The following is a 22743-nucleotide window of genomic DNA, read 5'->3' on the forward strand; positions in this document are numbered from 1 at the left end:
GTCAACGCATCTCTGTTCAAATGTCACCAATTCATAGGACACTAAATTCGTAAAATCAATCCGATATTTCTGCAATATTATAATAATGCAAATACATAAAGTGGACGCGGAAGGTGCATTATTTTTTTTTATTTTAGTGTTATAGCGCCCCAATATGGCGTAAACCAGCACTGATTTTCCGACTTTGACAGCATCTGCATTTTACACTTCCAAATTGTTTCCCAACATTTAGTCAGCCAAGGCACATATTTTACATTAGTCATTAAACGTATATACTGAAATAATGATCGTGTCGTCACCATTCACTCACTTCTGACATCTAGCGGAAGAGCATTTAATTATTCTGTTACTTACTATACGTCACTGGTGTATATTAGGAGAACAAAGATACATTATGTGTAATGAATTAAAAAAAAAAAAAAATTAAGCAATTAAGTGACACTTATGATCTTGCCACAATAATGAGTCACGGCATAGTGATTGGTAATCACTGCATTTAAACACCCAGAGCATATGGGAAAATTCAGGAAGCATCCAATATTAGATACTTTGAATAATCATTAATTTTTATTAACCGGCTGACCATCACACAATGGAACATGAACACAAATGTACATGAAATGCATAAGAACACAATAAGGATTAAAACTACAGGGCGTTGCATCACTAACATTGGCATTCATATTGAAGATGTTCACATTTTCATATTCCAGTTGAATAAAATATTGAAAATGTACTTTTGTGGAAATATACCTATTTGTGGTATAACTGACATTATTAGGTACAAATACTATGTATCAGTCTCCATTTCTGGAGCCTGAAACAAATACTGCACGCATTGCGGCAGTGTTACAGCGCTGCAGCTTTGTTACCGTTTTGTTCCTTTTTATTTGTCTCTCTTTTCAGATGACCAATAACCTGGAAAAAAAAGGAAAATAAATACATATTACTTGCTGTGTGATAGTGAGGCAAATTGTAAAAAAATTAACAAATTTAAAAAAAGGATCAGTGATTCCCAACCACTGTGCTGCGGCACATTAGTCTGCCAGCAGCCATCATCGGGTATGATTACCTAATTCCATTTAATTGGTCTAAAAATAATGTATGTATGACGAATAGTGTATCTTTGTTCATCTCTCTATGACAGAAACATATAATGACAGGCAGAACAAGATGGCTGAAGATACAATTAACCTGTGTATCCACTATCCATTATTCATTAAATGCCATTTTTCCGATGTCAAACGCATGCCTTGGCTCCAAAAAGGTTGGGAAACACTAACGTATAAGGCTTTTAAAATGGAAAGCATTAAAAGAAAAAGAAATGCATTTCCATTTTCTACACATGCCATTTGAAAAACTACACCTCCTCCTACACACCTGGGTCAGGAGGAGGAGAGGAGAGCCCCCTGCTCAGAGTTTAGCGGATTTAGAGGAGGCTATACCCATCAGCTTGGAGACATCGTTAGCTGAGGTCAGCCACGATCCGCCGTCCGCCACCAGGATGGCTCCGGTCACGTAGGACGAAGCCCGGCTGGCTAAGAAAAGTGTGCAGTGGGCCATTTCGGTCTTGTTGCCCGATCGCTGCAGAGGAATGGACTGGAACAGACCAGCGGCCTCCCCTCTAGGACCACCTGAGAGGTTTAAAAAAAGTTTTCCAGCACTGTTGTTTTTAATGAAGGTATACCTGAAAATTCAATTCTTGCACTGGTCTTTTAATGGCTGGGTGATTAAATTTATTTCATTAACATACAGAATGATGCCAATTTCTTTACCCAGTCTGCGGAAGCCCTCTGTGCCAGAGATGGGACCAGGGGCTACAGCGTTCACTCTCACGCCACTGGGTCCCCACTCCACAGCCAAGTGCTTGGTCATGGCATCTCGAAATAGGAGAAATAGCGCAAGAGGGTTAAGCTTCTCTAAAGAAGTCAATCAAATACAAATCTTACCATTTGCAGCCTTGGCAGATCCAGCATGCACCTGGAGCGCTTGTCCCTTGTATCCAAGTGTTGCGGAGATGTTGACAATGTTGCCTCCGTGATCCTGAAATTAAAAATGATTTAAGATTCTCAAAATAAATGCACTTTTGCTTAAATGCAATATGCATTTTGTTGCCTTGTACTTGTGATGGGTACTCACTGGGGCTGATCAGTTTTTTAAAATAATCTAATAGCTATTTTTTTATGTGATTTATTTATTTAAGGTCCTCTGTATTTTTTAACAAATAGAAGCTATAAATTAACATGCATTACAATAAAAATGATCAGATTTATTATTCATAAATAATGTCATAATCATATATACTGTACAATAAAAACAAAGGAATTGACCCCTGCTGTTCCAATACTTTGGGAGGGGACTGAAAGAAGGACAATCTAAAAATTCAAATTTTCATGTTTCATGAACCAATTCTATGTTAACATGTGGGCTCCACTTCTTAAGCACTGAACTTATCTAGACACTACATGAATCATAAAGAAAATATAAATACATATTAAATGTAATCGCAAATTGTAGCCTTTGCAAATAGAAAATTGCATCTTTCTACATGGAAACACTGCCCTCTTGTGGTGACGACTGTACCTTGAACCACTTCTCATACACAACTTTGCTAGTGTTGAACGTTCCCATGGTGTCTATCTCCATAACCGTCTTGAAGGCGTTGAAGGAAAGTGCAGTGGCAGGACAAAGGAAGTTGCCAGCAGCATCTGTCAGAAGACGACAAATCTTATTTTTGTGTTACAACATAGAATCGAGACCTTGCATTGATGATGTGTATCCAGCGACACAATCTTGTGGGACCTTGGCATGAAAAGATAAAAGAAAAGTTGATGATTAAGCCAAAATCTTTCACACTTGATCTTTGTTCCAGGTCCATCTGCATGCGTTCAACTTTGTGCACTATAATAATGGGGTGCGCATAGTATGGCGCAGGGGCCACATACGGCTCACTCTGTTGTTTAATCTGGGCCGCCGAACGTTTGTTTACACTATAAAGAGTCCTGTAATATTTGTTGGATTAATTGACCTGTTTTCCTTCTAAAAATGGTTAATTGAAATGTAGTTATTCATTACTGTTAACGAGGATGTCTATGCGGCCCAATTCTTTGAGGGTCTCATCCACGGCCGCTGAAATGCTCTCAGGTTGCCTCACGTCCAAGCACAACGGGAGGCAGCGTCGTCCTGAAACGGCAGACAGCTTCTTTGCTGCCTGGAGGAGACATGACACCCTAATCATCCACGACGGATATTTTGAGCAAAAATAATCACAAGAATATTAAAACCTCAGTGAGTTTGTCTTTGTTCCTGCTGGCGATCACGGTGTCACAGCCATGCCTGAAACAAGAGACAACTAAAAACATGCTGGGATTTGCACTTTATAATTCCATTGTGTTGTTACTTGTGTTCAGTTATTCCAATTCAAAATTCAATTCGAAAAGTTAATTTATTTCAGTATTTTAATTCAACACACACAGATTCCACAGAAGCTAAGTTATCTACTATTTTTCTCACCTCATGAAGATTTCTGCTATCCGCAGACCAATTCCTGATCCTCCACCCGTTATAAATGCTACCTGATCTCTGAATATACAAAAAGACTTGAAAGTCACTTATATGTCATAATCACCACATCACAGTCACACTTCTATTATTTAGAAATGTAGTCATTCTAAAACACATATAGCCAATTACTCTGTCTAATACAATGGTTGTTGAATGCTTACTTGAGTAAGTCTGGGCTGTAGATGTGAGTGTATGAAGTTAGGCAGTCATCAGAAGCAACGTCTTCAGGTTGCAGATCACAAATTCGCTGTGGTTCTGCCATCCTAGTCAAGAAATATGGAAAGGGCTTTAATCGAACATGCCACAAATGCATGCTTGTACACACAATATTGCTGTACTGTTAAATCCAGTATGAAGAATCAAATACAGACAGCACGGGCATCATAAAGCAAATGGAAATTATATTTGAGTATTCCTACATTAACTCATTAAATATCAGAGTTTGCAAAGCAAGTACAACTGTTCACAGGATGTTATTTTTTTTACTTCCAATGGACACAAACAACACATTTTAGAAGCAAACTGTGTTAGCATTTAGTGCTGTTCAAACTATGCAATGAAAGTCTATTGCCAACTTTAGCCTGTGTTTTCGTTACCTGTCGAAGAACAAACTGGCCAAGAAAGTCTAAAGGAACTTTGAAAGCACTAATTTACAAACGAATTAGCGAGTTTAGTCAGCCAGTGAGTCTTTTGTACGCGTCCCTTACTTGTGAAGTTGGAATAGTTGTTGTACCTTGGACGCTAGTTTTTGGACGGCTGTTTGCGGAGCATTGTGGGAAATGAAGTTTTCCGGGGATGTGTTTAAAATACTGCAGCTGATTAAAATTTATTTATTTGCATTTTTTTCTAGTTATATGATTGGGTAATTTGTGATTAGATCTCAGAATTTGTGACTGAATGACTTTATATGTACTTGTGTTGGTTTGGTCCTGCATAGCTCGAAAACGCCCCATAGAATGGGAAAACTATGACGATAATAGGTTAACTTGTTAGTGTCCGCCAGATGGCGCTGCTGCTTAAAATGTTACCAAATCTGGATTCTAACCCTGTAGATAATTAAATTCCACCACCGTTGGCAATTTTGTACATGACTCACTTGTTAGATTTGATTTTTCAGAGAAAATTGCTTGGAGAAATGATGGGCGCATAAAGGCATGTGAACACAAATATATTTAGTGAAATCAGTTGAGTCTGAAACCTGCTGCTAAAAGTGAAAAATGCAATTGATGCCACCACCCAAAATGTTTGTAGAAGTTTATATTAATAGCTTAGACCAAAACTACCCTACAAATTGATCACGTTTATCTATCAGTTTGAATAAATATTAAAATATTACACTGCAAAAATAAATAGTTTACAGATGATTTGATTTCATTTGAGGATTTGACACATCAGAAAAAGCAGCACAATGAATTATGCTCAACCCATTTATTTACATTAATTGAAATATGTTATTACTTTATGTTTTTTATTGAGTAAAACACTGTAGAGTCCTAAACACATTCCCAAAATTTTTGTTGATGTTTCTGTGGGGGATGCAACAAATTAAAGGCATTTTCATTCATTTCAAGGGGGAAATCTGATTTGAGATATAAGTATTTGAGTCACAGAACAAATTTCTAACTCAAGGCACCACAGTTGTCCATTGTCGCTGCCGGGCCCAGGCAGTAGACCAGAAATGCTACAAACCTACAGCTCCAACAACTGGTCCTGAGTTCTGTCCATGTGTCTGTTGACTTAGTGCTGGCAGGTCGGCCTGGCAGGAATCACTGGACCGTTGTCCTTCGTCCCCCTTCAGACCCACCAGGCTGCTACTGACCTCCCACAGCCTACGAGCTGCCTCCTCATCCATCGCCTGGGGAGCTGGCTCCTTTTCAGTCAACACGTCATAGTAGCGTCCTGTCACCCCTTCCAGCTCTTCGGCCACAGCCAGGTAAATACTGGGCTGGGCCCCCAGCTCTGGGGTCTTCACCAGCAGGGAGAAAAGAGGACCTGGGGAGCAAGCGTAAGTGCGGCGAACACATTGGAGGGTCTTCAAACTGCTTGATTAGAATTAGGAGTCAAATTTAATTGTGTTTTTTTTTTTAATTGGTAATAATTCATCTCATTAAATCATTTATTGTTTAATATAAAATAAAAAAGAATTCACAAACCATTATAAATCCAGATTTAATTTTTTTTTTACTGTAAATAGCACAAGCAAATTTAAGTTGATAATACGAAAATGATTTTTTTGTGAATGATGTCTTGATGGCTAAAACTTTCAAAAAATAAGATGCTTTTCCTATTTCAATAATTATGCTGTACTCACTGAGGACAGTGGTGGAGAATTGGGACTGGTGCAAACCAGTGTGCCTGCCAAGCTCAGTGGAAACAACGCCGGGGTGCACAGCATTCACTGTCACTCCTGTGCCTGTCACATACAACAACAAACGTTGGTGACCTTTGCCTTCCGAACCACTTCGCTTTTCTTTTGATTCTTGCATGCTAACTTCCATCCTTCCTTTGATGAAATTTCCTTTTCGGTCTTTGTTCCTACCTTCTCTCCTTCCTTTCTGGCCGCTTTTCTGCCTTCCTTTTTTTTTTATATCCTTCCTTCATTCAAACCTACTTTTATGCTTTCCCTCCTTCCTTTCTGACCTAATCCTGCTGCAGAACTGCTTTTTATTCTTGCAACCTTCTCGTTCCGTTGCTTAAACCTGCTTTTCTGCCTTCCTTTGTTCCTATCTTCCCTCGTCCATTTCTGACCTCTTCACTCTTTTTTTTCCTGGCATGGCCTCCTTTCTTCCCTCCATGCTTCTCCAAGATGGACTGTTATTCATGCATCCTTCCTTCCTTTGCTTACCTGCTTTTCTACCTTCCTTCCTTACCTTCATTCCACTTCAGAGCTGCTTTTGTCCATCTTGTAGTGGCCTTCTCTCTATCTTCCCACCTTTCTTCCTTCATTTGTTACACCCTTGTTTTTCTTCCCTCAGACCTACTGTTTATTTTACATCTTCCTTTCAACTAAGACCTCAAAACTCATTCGTATCTTTCCTTCCTTTACTTAAAACTATTTTCTGCAACTACTACTTTCTTTATTCTTGAGTCAAACTATTTTCCATTACAACATATAACTTAAAAGTGGATACCTACTTTTGGCTCACCCTGTAGATATCTAAATACGAAAAAAAAAAAAAAATAAAAATAAAAGCTATACTCCCTCCAACTGGACTTGCCTTGTAAACGCTTGGCCAGCTCTCTGGTGAAGAGAACATTGGCAAGCTTGCTCTGACAGTACGCTTGCTTGGTATCAAACTTTTTCCTCTCCCAGTTCAGGTCCTCAAAGTCCACCTTTCCAACAAGGTGGGCGAGCGAGGCCAAGTTGATCACTCTGCTGGGGGCGGATTCTTTTAACCGATCCAGCAGAAGATTGGTCAATAAGAAGTGTCCTGGAGGCAGACAGAAGAAAATATTTGTCATTTCTCATTGAGAATCAAATAGAATACTGTAAACCCCTCGCTATATTCTCAATTGGGTAGCTACTATGTAATTTCTATCCATCTATGCATTTTCTATTTTTAACTTAACATAAAGATAATTATCCCTTGTTGCATATTTAAAACAATCATACAACTTTGTCTTTACAATCTCTGCTTGCTACTCGACATTTGAAGACAGAACCACTCGACTGCAAGGCAGACATTTTAAACTCTTGTTCGCCGTGCTGCCCACTATGTCATCCCATTCATTCAAATTGTGCATGTACCTAAGTGGTTAACGCCGAATTGCATGTCAAATCCATCCTGTGTTTTCCCGGCAGGACATCTCATGACCCCCGCGTTGTTTATTAGCACATCCACACGCGGCTCCTCTGTAAGACAATATTATTTTCAAGAAAGTATGAGTTTTTCCAACAGCACAAAGCCATGGTGAAAACAAGATTGCGTAACATGTTTTTTTCTTTTATGAACTCACTTTCTTTGATCTTGTCGGCGAACTCCCGGATAGATTTCATGGAGGCCAAGTCAAGTTGGCAGGCGTAAACATGAGGATTTAAGGTGTTGCCCCGGATTTCTTTTGCGGACGCCTCACACTTCTCCATGTCTCGACATCCCATAATGATCCGACCACCTGACCATGAAGAAAAGTGAGGGAAAGCAGTCTTGGATATAGTAAACACTTGATAATATGCCATTCCAAACTCAGCTCCTTGAAAAAATTTCTGTCAAACCTAAACAAACCATTCAAAAATTTTTGCAGCGGATCTTGATCCCTAATCCCTAAAATAATCATACTTCCACACCTCTCTGGGCCAGTTCCCGTGCTGTCTCTTTGCCAATCCCTGTGTTGGCCCCTGTTATAATCACAGTTTTCCCATTTAGCTTGGCTTTGCTAGGACACCGACCCCCGGTCACGTGGTTCCTGTGAAAAGAATCAAATCTAGATTTCAGGTAGGCTCATTTGCTACAACATCTGCCTCACTGTTCTGAGATGACGGGTTCGAATCTCAGCTTTGGCCTTCCTGTGTGTAGTTGACTTTCTCTTCTCTGAGGTTTCTCCAGGTACTTTAGCTTCCTACCACATTCCAAAAACTGCATGTTGCACGTTGATTAAAGACTATAAATTGTCATAATTGTTTGTCAATATGGGCCTACTGAGAAAAGGTGCTTTTCGAAATTGATGGATGGATGTTTAAAATGATGTAATTGTATAAAGGGCAGGGGTAATTAGGAAGCACCTGATAGTCTAAAATGATACTGCACATTTCTCAATTGGGATCATGTCCTTTTTCTAGGATATAATAGATGAATATAAGTAAAAAAAAAATTGACATTAAATTCATGTACTAGTAATTTTAGTCTTCTCTCGACTAGAATCTGTTTGACTTGGTTTGATAAACAGATAGACAGATTGAAATAGAATTATCTCATTAGGGGAGAAAAAAGCAGACGAAATCACGTGTAAATACATTGACAGCCACAACAAACACAAATAAGCACGGGACGATATAATGTGCAATAGTATACCAACTTAAACAGTGCTCATTCAAGAGTTACTCACTTCAGTAAGACAGCACATCCAATAACAGTTCCAAAGACAGAAACTGGCAACACATACTTGCTCATTGTGCATAAATATATGCTAAATAAAAAGCTTTGAGATGCGTTTTCTCAGCTGATACAGCAGCACAAAAAGCACAAGGTTATGGGCGCTTGCTTATGATGTCATTGCGTTACATGGCATTGTGGGAATTGTAGTCTAGTTCACAGAAGGCACTTTAAATACACTTTATCATTATTGTTATTATTATTGCATCTGTGAGATGTAACTCATATACAATCTGCTGTATCTTACGAACTGTTGTAGATGCAAATGGGACCAAAATATCTGATTTGTTCAATGACTAAATACTGTACTGAATTTATGACAACTTCAGGTTAATGGCAGTATCCTGGACTCCATCTTGGTTTCAGAATTTCATGTCATAACCCTACTGAAAATAATTCTGAAAATATACGCAGTACCACACTTTATATTCAACTTTAATACATATGTGGGGCTTCAATGCATTTCGAGTTAAGGAAAAAAAATGTTTGGGCAGACATCTTGTGTCGCCAGTGTTATTTTTTAACTAGTTTGGTTTGAAGAGTATGTGTAGCAAATTCCTTGCTTGTATCACAATGTGAACGATTCATTATATTAGTGCTTCTGATTCAGCGATGACAACAATAATTGCACAGAACACGCTGTAAGAATATTCATTTGTTTCACCAAATGCAGAATCCAAGACGAGATCATTTAATTCAAGGGGTTTAAAAAGAATATAAACATATCAATTAAATACAGGGGCTCAATTTAACCATTGTATGGTGTTCGGGTCTGTGGGACCCACGTTCAGTTTTTATCAAAAGAAAAATGACCCAAGGCATATCTGAAACCTTCTCCTCGTGGTCATAACACACTGTTTTGGGATTTTCTTATTTTCTTTTTTTTTTGTAAATATATATTAGATTTTATTTTTTAAAAAGGAGTAGCGCATTAATTCATAAATGTGATCTAACCAAGGTAAAGGACATGCTATTGGTATGTAGTAAACATTTGTTGAGTATTTTAAGTTGACATTGCACTTATTTTTAATGTTGTAGCTATGTTGCAGTGATACAGCTAGCTAATTAGATCCAATTAGCACCAGTTGTTCACTTCTCACCTGCTATAAAAGCTGATGTGGTCTCTCCTTCACAACTGTCACGGAAGCGATGGCTGCTGTATGGCTGGTGGTTCTTCTGATGCATGCTGTCTTGCTGGACAGAGGTGATGGTTAGTGTATTTTTTCCATTTAAACAAATGTGTACTTAAAACCAGAATGTTTGCGTCCCCAAATGCTGAAAGGAGTCATTTGTTTTCCAGCTGGTGCAACACAAGATGGAGATGCATCCAATGCTGGCCTTATAAAGGGAAGTGTGACAGGTAAGAACATTGTTTAACCAAATCTGTTTTTGTGATTTAATAAAACTTGTTTTGTTTGTTACAGATGTGTCTTCCAATGATGATAAACTTGATGAGGCGTTTGAACTTCTCAAGGCTTGGAATTCTGTGAAGTTGCAAACTAATGGTGAGGAAAATTAGGTGACCTTTTTTTTTCTTTTTCTGTTTTCCAGCCTTTTTACTGAGCCGAGGCCCACATTTTACACTTGGAATTTTTAACTGTACATGCCAACTTCATAATGCTTGGCTTAATTTACTCGGCATGAAATCTTTTTTTTTTTTTTGAGCATTGTCTTAAATATTCATCTTGCTCAAAATCTAACAGAAGGAATTCAATCTTACAAGTAACATAAGGCAACTTTGACCACAATGATATTACTTTCCTTTACACTAGAAACGTGTTGCCCAAGCCCGGTATTCAAGAACCCTTAAAAGCATGTTTTGGCCCCCTCTTCCAACACACCTTATTCAAATGATCAGCATTATCTGGCTTCTGAAAAGCTTGCTGATGAGCTGATCCTTTCAACCAGGTGTGTTGGAGTATCCCTGAGGCAAAAGTCTAACCCAAAACGAATTTGTGCAAGCAATGAGGTAAAGGTATCTACAATGTAAAAGTAGCGTTTCTTTAAGACAAGTGTATCATCAAAAGTACAGACAATTTATCCAAAATTCACTTCAGGAAATGAAATGTTGCATTAATACAGGGCCAGAGCGTGGCTAATGGGTGAGCCTGGAAAAATCAGGGTGTGCCTGAATATTTCCCTCACTGAGCACAATCCAAATATTCAAATAAAATGACAAACTGAATAATATGAAGTTCAAATCTTCCTCAGACAACCACAATTATGCCATTTAATATTCAATACGAAAACAAATACCAATTCAAAATAATTTTTTATAAGTTACAATTTAAAAGTATATATTTGTTCATGAATCTCACTGGGTGGGCAGTCTGTCAATCTGGGTGTGCACCCATAGCTCCGCCCCTGCAACCCACCTATGCATGCCAACACATGGATGGATACAAATTGTTGTACCTTCTGCCATCTAGAGCAATAAAATTTTAATGGTTCTGCTTGTCGCTAGCATACATTAAAGAGCACAGTGGTTGAAAATTACTACAGTACATGAAGTTTCTGAGTAGTTTTGTTTTTTCCTCCTTACCTTCCTGTGAATTTCAAACTGTAGCCAAGGGCGGCAACATGAGCAACGACCGGCCCAGCGGCAACATGAGCAACGACCGGCCCAGCGGCAACATGAGCAACGACCGGCCCAGCGGCAACATGAGCAACGACCGGCCCAGCGGCAACATGAGCAACGACCGGCCCAGCGGCAACATGAGCAACGACCGGCCCAGCGGCAACATGAGCAACGACCGGCCCAGCGGCAACATGAGCAACGACCGGCCCAGCGGCAACATGAGCAACGACCGGCCCAGCGGCAACATGAGCAACGACCGGCCCAGCGGCAACATGAGCAACGACCGGCCCAGCGGCAACATGAGCAACGACCGGCCCAGCGGCAACATGAGCAACGACCGGCCCAGCGGCAACATGAGCAACGACCGGCCCAGCGGCAACATGAGCAACGACCGGCCCAGCGGCAACATGAGCAACGACCGGCCCAGCGGCAACATGAGCAACGACCGGCCCAGCGGCAACATGAGCAACGACCGGCCCAGCGGCAACATGAGCAACGACCGGCCCAGCGGCAACATGAGCAACGACCGGCCCAGCGGCAACATGAGCAACGACCGGCCCAGCGGCAACATGAGCAACGACCGGCCCAGCGGCAACATGAGCAACGACCGGCCCAGCGGCAACATGAGCAACGACCGGCCCAGCGGCAACATGAGCAACGACCGGCCCAGCGGCAACATGAGCAACGACCGGCCCAGCGGCAACATGAGCAACGACCGGCCCAGCGGCAACATGAGCAACGACCGGCCCAGCGGCAACATGAGCTACGACCGGCCCAGCGGCAACATGAGCTACGACCGGCCCAGCGGCAACATGAGCAACGACCGGCCCAGCGGCAACATGAGCAACGACCGGCCCAGCGGCAACATGAGCAACGACCGGCCCAGCGGCAACATGAGCAACGACCGGCCCAGCGGCAACATGAGCAACGACCGGCCCAGCGGCAACATGAGCTACGACCGGCCCAGCGGCAACATGAGCTACGACCGGCCCAGCGGCAACATGAGCTACGACCGGCCCAGCGGCAACATGAGCTACGACCGGCCCAGCGGCAACATGAGCTACGACCGGCCCAGCGGCAACATGAGCTACGACCGGCCCAGCGGCAACATGAGCTACGACCGGCCCAGCGGCAACATGAGCTACGACCGGCCCAGCGGCAACATGAGCTACGACCGGCCCAGCGGCAACATGAGCTACGACCGGCCCAGCGGCAACATGAGCTACGACCGGCCCAGCGGCAACATGAGCTACGACCGGCCCAGCGGCAACATGAGCTACGACCGGCCCAGCGGCAACATGAGCTACGACCGGCCCAGCGGCAACATGAGCTACGACCGGCCCAGCGGCAACATGAGCTACGACCGGCCCAGCGGCAACATGAGCTACGACCGGCCCAGCGGCAACATGAGCTACGACCGGCCCAGCGGCAACATGAGCTACGACCGGCCCAGCGGCAACATGAGCTACGACCGGCCCAGCGGCAACATGAGCTACGACCGGCCCAGCGGCAACATGAGCTACGACCGGCCCAGCGGCAACATGAGCTACGACCGGCCCAGCATTGTGGTAGTAAATATTTGAAGTGTGCCGTTTCAACAGCTGGAACTGTCTATGGAATAAAAACTTAACTTTACATGTCTACTGTATTTTTGAATAACAAATGTGTTAAAACTGACAAATGCTCTTCGATTAGATAAGCTACAATAAACCCATGTATGCACTTGCCATTCACACAAAACCATGGTTTCCTGCAAATCTATCAAATTTAGGTTTAAAAATTGGGCTACTTAATTTCACAATGCATAGGTTCATTTGTGACTAAATTAAGATGTTCAGTACTTTGCTGTGATAATGTAAAATAACAGTACCTTGGCTCAAAGGTCAGAAAACAATAATTACTCACCCAAACCAAAGTTATTGAAATAGTATACCAGTATGTATATTGACTGAAATGTTTCATGATACCCAATAGGGGTGGAGAGTTAATTTTATTCAGATGAGCTCAGCACATCTGTAAATAACACAGCAAAGTTCTCTATAAATCTCATCTTACTGCAAATAGAACCTTCACAAGAACTTTCATGCTAGCTAAGTAGCTCAGGACTGGTGCAGTGTATGTAATAACCACAGTCATCATTGTTAGTGGATGTTTTTTAATCTATACATAGAAACCGCAATGTTTAAGCAAAAAAGTGGAAAGGGAAACAATGGTCTCTGCATGATTTGGATCATTCTGACAAAGTATTAAGAGGGGACAATTCCTATAAAGAAAAATCTAAATTCTAACTAATCCAATTGAACCATTCCACAATTTTTTGTTCCATTGGTGGAATAAAAAAAGTTCTGAGTGTGGAGTCCCTCGTTTCTCAAACAACGTGGTGGGAAATGTCAATCTGTGGTGGTGCGCCGGTACCAGAAACGGGCCCTGAAGTCATCACTGCAAGTCATGAAACCAGGATTGGTCGGCGAGTGGACAATGCAGCGCACGATGTTGTTGTGACCGAGAGAGAGCAGGTTTTTTCTCTCGGCTGTACGCGAATCCCAGCAGCACAGGCTGATGGTGCGCTCATCAGGAAGGAGAACATAGTCCTCCGTGTGATTGAACACGCCCTGCGTGCGATGCATCTGACGGCCGCTCAGACCAGCGCCTGCAACAGCAAACACACTTCAGATGTTTCCTCTTAATAGAAATAAAAAAATGCACATTCTCCCCTCAGGCAAGTTGTGGAGGAAAAAAACAAATGAATCAAGCATAATCTTCACCTGTGTATTTGACCAACATCCGGCCTGTTGATATTTCCCACAGTTTGACCACTGAATCTTTCCCACTGGAAAGGATGTACTTGGAGTTCTTGGTAAAGATGGCTGAGCAAACCTCTGCTCCATCATGAGCTTTGTCAAAGGTGGTCACGCAGCGATTGGAGACGCCATCCCACAGTTTAATGCTGCCATCCTTGCTGCAGCTGACGTAGCTGTTGGCTGTGGGGTTATAACTCACCCCACTAATTGTGTCTGTGTGCTGGTCCACAGGGTTGCAGGACACAAAACACTGAAAGGTATTGACATCATAAAGACGCAGGGTCGGGTGCTGTGTTCCAACTAGAAGGTAATCTCCAGATGGATGAAAAGAGATGGAACGCAGCATTTCTGCCTCCTAAAGGGAAGAATGTTTTTTGTTTTTAATACGTTGGTTAGGAGGCATACAAAAATACTGTCCATCAAAATTGGTGTTGAAATGTTGATGCTAGGAACATTTTAACAAAGACACAAAATCCCTGTGTACAATATCTGACCTGTACGTATTTGAATGCTCGTTTGGCAGACGGCTTTGAGTAGTCAAAAAGTTTGAGGGTGTAATCTCTTGAGCCAGAGGCAAGGATCTGTTCAGTTGGGTGAAACGCCAGGCAGGTGACTTCATCGACGTGGTCATACAGTGTTCGAATCACCGGGTGATTCTCCATGTTTTGCTGAGCTGTCTCATTCATCATAATCTGTTTAAAAAATAATAATCATCATCGTTAAGACTTTCTTCACACACTGCAATTTGTGCTACCTGTCTTACCTCAATTGGCATCGCACTTTTGGCCAGCATACGCTCTGTATCCAGTATCTTAATCGAAGCATCAGCAGAGCCTGTGGCGATTAGCTGGCCATCCCGACTATATGTCGCAACGCGACAGGGTCCCTTATGAGAGGTAACATAGCACGTCTCATACTCAGATGCCTCTGGGGACATTGTCTGGACATCAGCATCAAATTCTAGATCAATTCCCACACCAGGTGCTACTGTGTCAGAGCGCCCAATAGCATACTGCACAGCACTGTCATCGTTCTCCATACCTGTGACACAAATAGGATAGCTGATAATTACCTCCCATCTACTACTTATTAAAATAAACAACATGAATATATATACATATATATATAACACAACTTACCAATTTTCACCAGTTGGACAAGCTGTTCAGACGGCGACACCACGTTTTGAGGTTTAACTTCATTGACTAAAGTGTTGGCGATGTTGGTGTATCCATCGTAGAGTAACTGGCTTATGATGAGTTTATACAGATGCTGCCGATCTTTCAATGTTGGTTTGGGTCGATACATCTTCTGTCATTCACAGACCAAATCAAAGACGAAAATGTACCTAATTAAAAGCTAACTAACTGAAGCCACCGTTGCGAATTAGTGGAATTGTTCAGGGAAAACCAGTCCACTTTTATCATGCACAAAAATGAAATGAATGAAATACCTGCACGTAGAATTGTTAGCTTTGCAGCCTGAGAATACAAACAGGACGAAACACTTCCGACTTGCTAGCGTTACCTGTAAAATAAAATAGCCAAAATATGTTTGTGTAGTACCCTCATGTTACTTTCTACTTAAAGACAGAAGCGGAAATGCATTTTCTGTCACTAAAACATTAAACTACATCATACCTTTGAATTGCTCTTTTGCACACAAGCGTGTTAGCCGAAGTAGTAGTATTTTTTTTTCTTCTCTGCCGATTTCTGGCATCTTGGCGTATTTACTGCCATCTACTGGTGCACGAAGTTACATCATTCTATTTTAGATTTATATTCTGGAATTTAAACCACAACAATTTGGTGTTTATTGCAACTACACTATTTGTAGGAAATTATGACGGACAAGTGAGGAGTTCATATTTTAAAAAGTACACTAATACAGTAATATAATGAAAAGATTTTATTGTATGTGCGTTAGACTTTACTTTGATTACAAACTTTGATTTGTTTTTCAGCTCAAATTATTTACAGATATATACATTACAAACAATGAAGACAATGTAATGGTAAATTACATTTTTAAAAAATTGTAGCACATTCATTTTATCCATCATATTGTCATAATACATATTTTCTGTGCCTGATATGCACACACACTGTAATTGAGAATGATGATCAAGCCCATGCCACCTGAAGCATATTTTCCACAGTCAGCAGTTTTTCTCTGGGTTTTCCAATTGATTCACCCAGCTTCATCTCCACACTGTCAATCTTTTCCCAATCTGAGAAGCTCACAGTCTTCACTCCTTTGGAGATGACAAAACAATGCACTTTGAGCAATCAATTAGAATAGTCAGTCAGAGAAAAAAAAAATCACTTTCTACTATCGCACTCAAAGTGTTTTTCTCATGTATTACAAATTGAAATTATTATATTGACCAGAAAGATACCTCTCTTTTCAAGTAGATTCCTAATAGTTTGTGCCCCATACTTAGCAGCAGACATGTCCAAGTTCCCCGAATCCATGTCTTCCATGAGGGATCTTGCAGTGTCAAAACTATTATTCATTGTGGTGGCGATCACACCAGTTGGGCCTGTCTTAAGCCATCCGCTACAGTATAGACCTAAAAGGAAGGAACAGTGTTGATGAATGTTTACTCACTCCATATTATTGCTTGATTAGTGTTGGTTTTTTTTGTGGGTACCTGGAGCTTGTTGAACGCGGCCCATTTGGTTCGGGACTATCGCTTTGCCCGAATCAAACGGCACCGATGGGTCAATGAGAAGGCTCTTGTAGCCAATGCTGCTAATGACAAGGCCACAGGTCACATCCTCTACCTCGTCAGTGAGCACCGCACGAGCAGCCTCACCTGAACCCTGGTTACATGCAGGCAGACAAGTCAAAGACGCCATGTTAATTTAGCAATCAAGGTGTCAAAAATCTACCTCCAGTTTGTTGACTGCCAGTCGGATGGCAGCTGCCCTGGTGCCGTCAGGATTGGGAAGGACCAGGGCGGGGCTCCGGAAGAATCGAAGTCCCCAACTACGCGAGGCTTTGCTTCTTCTTTCCCGTTCCTCCTCCGCTGGAAGCTCAACGGCCGCCTTTAGCATCAACTCTGTGAGACGTTTTCTTGGTCTTGGTAAATCTGAAACGGCAAATGCATATGTGCACAAAGACAAATGCAACAGGTTTATGCAATGTATTAACTAGGTTGAGACTGGAAGTGTGCGAGTCACACCAACAAATTTTAGTTTCCTCTCGGGGTGTGCAAGTTGATCAACACCCGGCGTTTATTAGTGCACAAGTTCTCACCCCTAACACACAAACCATCAGTCAGCCCTGTTGTTATTTCTCTGGCAAGGTCAGTGGAACGAGGAGCGAAAACTGTGGGGAACTATTTCTCTTTCTTCTGTAAACAAGAAATCTTTTTAACCGCAGAACATTAGACTTTTATGCTAACTAAATTAATATTGCAATGACATTGTCAATCAAATTTATTAACTTTGTAAGTCATGTGTTGACAAAAAATATTTTTATGCCATAAACACCTCCTCAGGATGATGGCCACCCGTACTAAAATCATTTACATCTTCAGTAAACAGATCATTCAATTCTACCCCTGAAATGGAATGATTAATACATAAAATTAGTAACTGGTTCCATTCTTTGAGTTTTCTGAGAAAAAAAAAAAAAAAAGGAAAAAAACCCATAGGCCATTATTTTTGGAGGGTGACGATGTACAAAACTCTTGCATTGGAGCTGGAGATGAGCGTAATGAAAAAAAAACAACAATTTGATGACTCACGTGGAAGAGCCTCGGGGACACCCTCAAAATCAGCTTGCAGCATCTCAGGTCTGGTGCCTGGTAGCTTCACCATTTCTCGAAGCTCCTGTAGTTAGGATCATAAAATATTCAGTATGAATTTAATCTAGCTTCTATCATCATTTGTGGGAAGGTGACTTTTAGTAGCAACAAAATTTTGAAGTGTATGACGTGTTTGACTTAAGAGATTCCAGTGTATTGCTTGCCAAAGCAAAAACTGTACATTGACAATTGACAAAAAGTCATCCTCAGCTGTTGTCATGGTTACTTGATACGCACGCACCTTGATAGTGCACGCAACCTGCATGGGCCCTCTCCTGCCGACGATAAGCACCTTGCGGACCTTGCTCTCCATCAAAGCTTCAATGGCGGGCTGAGTGATGTCGGTATTCTGCAGAGAACCACGTTTACATTTGTCACTACAACAACAGGAAAATTGGATTTCGGAGAGGCCCGATTAAAAGTTGATTTTAACTTAAATTATTGTATCATTATGCGCAGGTGGATGAATGCATTGCTGGACATTTGTTGGAAGAGTGTAGAAAAATGACATCATCACATCTGCACATACTATCAACACCAATACACGTACCTTTAAAATGTCAGTAGGTGACAATAATATTCGTGCTATGTCCAAAGCCACATTACCCTGTCCTAGAATGACTGCTGTTTCACAACTCAGGTCAGGGCTCAGCTGGATGGCAGAAGAAAATGGTTTACAAACTAATATGTGAGGATAAAGCAGCAAAAGAAAAAGAAAGGCACTTCATAAAGAGACGTACCTCTCGACAGCTTGGGAGTCCATTGTACCAGCCCACAAAGTCTTTGGCGGAATAAACACCGGTCAAGTCTTCTCCGGGTATCCCCATCCTCCTGTTTCCCTCTGCTCCATAGCTCTATTCGAACATACACAATACATAAGGAAACACACACTTGCTGCAAGCTAGTTTTGAACAGAAGCTTCTTACCAGTATTACTGCATGGTACGCTTGTTGCAGCTCTTGAACGCTCACATCCTTCCCAATGTTCACGTTTCCGTAGAAACTACAGCGTGCATGTTTGGCTGTCTGCGTGAATGTGTTGATGACGTTCTGAGGAGATTTCAGCGAGGCAAGGAAAAAAGGTGATAAACAATCTGTTTCATTCTGTGATAGAGTGAAGTCAAATGTTAACCCCGCTTTGGTAATGTTGCAGTAATGATGAACTAATGTAATAGACTTATGAGATGGCCATTTATAACTCAACCAGCCCTGCTATTGTGTCGAAGCCAAACGTTAAGCAGAGCTGCACTGATTTTTTTTGAAGGCACAGATGAGCGTTAGCTAATATGATATCTTCTGCTAATCGTCACTCTCGATTGCTCAGTGAAGCGGTCGATGCGTTGGTGGGGTATTTGCGTTTAGCAATATCCATGAATCATCATTAAGTGCTTTACATGGGTTCTCACTTTTCTTTTTTCACACAATCTAAGAAGCTCTTCCATAAATACAAGATGCACACAAGAGATTATGAGGCAGCCAGCAAAACCTCTCTCGTTGAGAGGCTTTAACTCTGCCCCCGGTTGTCATGGTAACAAAAGCCAGACTTGCCATTGACCCAGCAATATTGTTGGACGGCATGAGGGCTGGCTATCCTTTCACCAAATCCTGTCACAGACAAATTGGGCCAAAAATCTGCTTTACATAATTTCCTTTACCTTCACTTCTGGATGATCAGGAGCAACACCAAACCTGACAAGGCCAAAAGGAACCGGTAGTCGCTCGTAAATGTCCACCTCAACATCTTGACGGGCCTTGAAGGAATAGAAAAGATCTAATCAGACAGTGACTTGAAAAGGTGTTAGCCCCTACCTGGTATAACACTTAAATGTTTCAGACGATCTACTGAAAACACCGACCAAAACTTGGGTGTGATTGGGGTTGCCCCACAGATCTTTCCGACTGACACTTAACACATTCAAACTAGGTGTTAGATGAGGGCTACAAATGCCACCCGGAAGCAAATGTGACATCATGAAAAAGTCAAAACGTGTATGTTGTGTATTTAGTATTTACCTTGATCAAGTGCTGTGCTGTGTAGAATCCTGCTGGTCCACTGCCAACAACACACACTTTTGGCCTGCATGAGGAAAATGCTGCCACCCCTACAAATAAATGCCTTGTCACGCTTTACAGTTCACAAAATGCGGAGAAATGGACAGAAGCCAAGCTAGAATACAAATGATAAACATTGTCGTCTTATGAGCTTGCTTTACAGAGCTAAATATTTGATTATGTGCAGTATTAGGATAAAAGTGACTCACCAGGTCGATTTATCCATCTACTCCTTCTCCACGTCCACAATGTGACACCACTAAAAAGCTTTTTAAAGCCAGGCATATTCGATTTTTCTGTCTTGAGATAAATTGTGTAGCTGTATAAAAAGTATTCCAGGTAGGCAGCTCCTCATACAGCCCCCTCTGCTTTGGACAGACAGCAGAGATCGAGTGCAAAAGCCAAGGGGGAAAAAATATCTTGCTCGGTTTCCTCCACTACATTTGGTTACCGATGCAGATATAGCACAGTGCCACGACTTTTAATGAAACACTTATTAACTTGGTCCAATTATGAAAGCAGCATCTTGTTGACTTACGCTTCTTCACTGTGTACCGCCAAAAGCAGTCCGATAGGAAAATAAAAATGAGGACCAAGGTTCCTGCTGGATTCTTGTAAATAAAACGAAAACTTAAGGAAAAAAAAAAAGATTTACAACTCTTCTTGCGTACGAAGTCACCCATGTAGGTTTATTCTGCTAAGAAATAAATACAAGATAACCAATTTAAATTGTAATCATTCATTTAAATCCAAAACATTTATAATACAGAACTTCGTGGTAGGTGTTGAATACGTTTTTATCGTAACTTTTCTTTTTGATGACAATGTTTATTTATTTTGAGTGTGACATAATAAAATTGAACATTAATTAATGCACACAAAATATTTATTACACTGGCTGGCTGTACCACGGATCCGCAACACCCAAGAAAGTTGAGGTTCAACGGCAAAATTTCACTTTTTTTTTTTTTTTTTTTTTTGCTGATACGCTTGTTCGAGTAGAAAAAGAAAAGAATGCTTGCGCTGGTAATTCTCGTGTTATAATTTCACACGTACCACATAACACAGGATGTGGTGGCTCAAACATGCTCAGGACATGTAGCAGTGTTGACATATTTGCAGGGCGTGCTCCTTTGTGCAAGATGCAGAATGACCTACCGCTAACCTGAGTTACCTCAAGGGCATAGTCATCAAGGCCTCCACAATAACATATGTATCTGAAGTCTACAGCATTTTCAATATATGGATAACGTTGCTCCCCGTGTTGCGGCTGATGACGTATTCTGTTAGTCCCGTTAGTTCTGGTTGCTTTTGAAGTGTTTTTTAAACTGCAGGAACATAAAGAAAAACACATCCAGTTGAAATTGCATTATGCAAACACATAATTAAACTTACTTTGTATCTGTGTCTCACCATCACTGCTCCTGCTACCACCGTGACAGTTAATACTGTTACCTTTAAAACAATCAAAGTGATATCCAAAACAGAACTGCATTGTTTGACATCTGTGAGGGAAAAGTGTTGGATTTGTTAATTTGAATCAACAAACTGATTATTGTTTTAATACAACTCTTTGCACCTCTGAAAATGATAAGGGTCTCATTGCTGAGAAAGGTTTGCTCTGTGAAATCATCCAATCTGAAGAAGACCCATTGGCAGTAATACAAGCCAGTGTCTTCCAGCTACAGTGGAGAAACCTTGATAGTGAAGCCATGGCCTTTTATCGTGTGGCGGAGAGGGGCCATGTGAATTCGGCCCTCGAATTCCACAGCAGTTGTCTTCTTGGTTATCCGACCTCTAAGCAAGGACAGGTACAGCACATTTCTTCGGCCGTGAAAATGTCTGTTTAGATATACTCCCACTGGATTGGATAACGTGGTGGAGCATGTTATCTCAGAGGAGTCGACACTTGCAACTGATGTGTGTAAAGGTTCCTGTAAAACTTCAAGGAGAGGTTCTTTTTAAAAAAATTAAAAAAAAAAAAATCATTTTTTTTTTTTAACTTAGTTTAGAAACATGAGGAGCCTCATAAGAATGTCAAGGGTGGACAGGAAACCTACTGGTAAAACACAGGCCAAAGTGTATTGTGCCTTTGAGCACCCAAACTAAAAGCACATTTAAAGATATGTTTTCCAAAATGAGCTAAAGGCCAAATTTAATAATGATCGGTCTTGCCATGCTTTTATTGAACATATTTAGACTATGCCAATGACCATTGAGTGTAGACTTTTTAATGCTAAACTGTGAAAAGAATGGCCCAAATCCACAACAGGCTTTCGATATTAACCAATGCAAATAAAGCAGGTGTAATAGGGCTACCTCTTACCTACACAAAAACGAACTTAAATACAGTAAACGATGAATGGAGAATCATCTAATGTTGTCAGTGAAAACTTTTAAGTCTGCAACTTTCTGGAAAATGAATGAATAATTATATTATAATAAATAAAACAAATTGCTATTCCTCACCTGGCCAGGTGTTCACCTCAGAGTGTAGACAGAGCAATCCAAGCACAAAGCTCCACCAGTGACCTTTCATCTTCGCGACAACGGCTGCTTACCGGCTTGGATGCAGCAACTCGACAGACTAAACAACTTGACTCTCATACGACTTCTTAAATGGGGTTGTGAGATTCACAAAGGAAATGCGTATCGCACACATCTATCTTTGCTCAGCGCATATGCTGCAAATTCTTTCACTTTCTTGAATTAGTTCCAGTTAAAAGATACATATTCACCAAATAAAAAAAACCCCCACCAACAATTTGGCAAAGGTATGAATAGTTTGGGGCTTAACTAAACTGTATTTATGGAATGACAATGTAGAGTATGCAATGTCAAGTGT

At 41.2% G+C, this 22743-nt stretch overlaps 5 protein-coding genes across 10 annotated transcripts; 1 reads left to right on the forward strand and 4 right to left on the reverse strand.

The window, feature by feature from the left end:
* Positions 1-545: 545 nt before the first annotated feature.
* decr2 (2,4-dienoyl CoA reductase 2, peroxisomal) lies at positions 546-4778 on the reverse strand. 4 transcript variants are annotated; one of them, XM_086016254.1, is made up of 10 exons: positions 4298-4778; positions 3726-3827; positions 3514-3582; positions 3285-3336; positions 3076-3211; positions 2584-2708; positions 1950-2043; positions 1776-1880; positions 1381-1634; positions 546-918 (listed from the first exon to the last, which is right to left on the reverse strand). In XM_086016254.1, the coding sequence occupies exons 2-9, from the start codon at positions 3824-3826 to the stop codon at positions 1414-1416; spliced, it is 903 nt and encodes a 300-aa protein (XP_085872380.1). In that variant the 5' UTR covers position 3827; positions 4298-4778; the 3' UTR covers positions 546-918; positions 1381-1413. The 4 variants fall into 4 exon arrangements, with proteins under 4 accessions (XP_085872380.1, XP_085872379.1, XP_085872377.1 ...); XM_086016253.1 differs by having other exon boundaries at positions 4272-4775; XM_086016251.1 differs by having other exon boundaries at positions 4161-4773.
* Positions 4779-4977: 199 nt separating this feature from the next.
* Positions 4978-8782, reverse strand: LOC147129299 (retinol dehydrogenase 13-like). Its single transcript, XM_086016249.1, has 7 exons — positions 8608-8782; positions 7850-7968; positions 7522-7677; positions 7313-7417; positions 6783-6995; positions 5876-5977; positions 4978-5556 (listed from the first exon to the last, which is right to left on the reverse strand). The coding sequence occupies exons 1-7, from the start codon at positions 8670-8672 to the stop codon at positions 5246-5248; spliced, it is 1071 nt and encodes a 356-aa protein (XP_085872375.1). The 5' UTR covers positions 8673-8782; the 3' UTR covers positions 4978-5245.
* A 918-nt stretch (positions 8783-9700) lies between these two features.
* Positions 9701-12867, forward strand: LOC147129300 (uncharacterized). 2 transcript variants are annotated; one of them, XM_086016247.1, is made up of 4 exons: positions 9701-9864; positions 9955-10014; positions 10079-10159; positions 11221-12867. In XM_086016247.1, the coding sequence occupies exons 1-4, from the start codon at positions 9804-9806 to the stop codon at positions 12813-12815; spliced, it is 1797 nt and encodes a 598-aa protein (XP_085872373.1). In that variant the 5' UTR covers positions 9701-9803; the 3' UTR covers positions 12816-12867. The 2 variants fall into 2 exon arrangements, with proteins under 2 accessions (XP_085872373.1, XP_085872374.1); XM_086016248.1 differs by having other exon boundaries at positions 9774-9858.
* A 506-nt stretch (positions 12868-13373) lies between these two features.
* cstf1 (cleavage stimulation factor, 3' pre-RNA, subunit 1) lies at positions 13374-16223 on the reverse strand. Of its 2 annotated transcripts, none has more exons than XM_086017536.1 (7): positions 16172-16223; positions 15487-15560; positions 15173-15344; positions 14797-15074; positions 14528-14725; positions 13998-14388; positions 13374-13882 (listed from the first exon to the last, which is right to left on the reverse strand). In XM_086017536.1, exons 3-7 carry the CDS (start codon positions 15339-15341, stop codon positions 13623-13625), a joined length of 1296 nt encoding a protein of 431 aa, XP_085873662.1. In that variant the 5' UTR covers positions 15342-15344; positions 15487-15560; positions 16172-16223; the 3' UTR covers positions 13374-13622. The 2 variants fall into 2 exon arrangements, with proteins under 2 accessions (XP_085873662.1, XP_085873661.1); XM_086017535.1 differs by lacking the exon at positions 16172-16223 and adding an exon at positions 15674-15769 and having other exon boundaries at positions 13375-13882.
* fdxr (ferredoxin reductase) lies at positions 15929-22624 on the reverse strand. Its single transcript, XM_086017529.1, has 14 exons — positions 21478-22624; positions 21312-21403; positions 20108-21226; positions 19860-19948; positions 19502-19597; positions 18774-18896; positions 18588-18701; positions 18398-18499; positions 18089-18196; positions 17788-17872; positions 16928-17127; positions 16687-16858; positions 16432-16605; positions 15929-16287 (listed from the first exon to the last, which is right to left on the reverse strand). The coding sequence occupies exons 3-14, from the start codon at positions 20181-20183 to the stop codon at positions 16157-16159; spliced, it is 1470 nt and encodes a 489-aa protein (XP_085873655.1). The 5' UTR covers positions 20184-21226; positions 21312-21403; positions 21478-22624; the 3' UTR covers positions 15929-16156.
* Between the last annotated feature and the right edge of the window lie 119 nt (positions 22625-22743).

This window comes from Filicampus tigris, chromosome 19 (assembly GCF_054856515.1).
Source record: "Filicampus tigris isolate MCC_2025a chromosome 19, RoL_Ftig_1.0, whole genome shotgun sequence".
NCBI lineage: Eukaryota > Metazoa > Chordata > Actinopteri > Syngnathiformes > Syngnathidae > Filicampus > Filicampus tigris.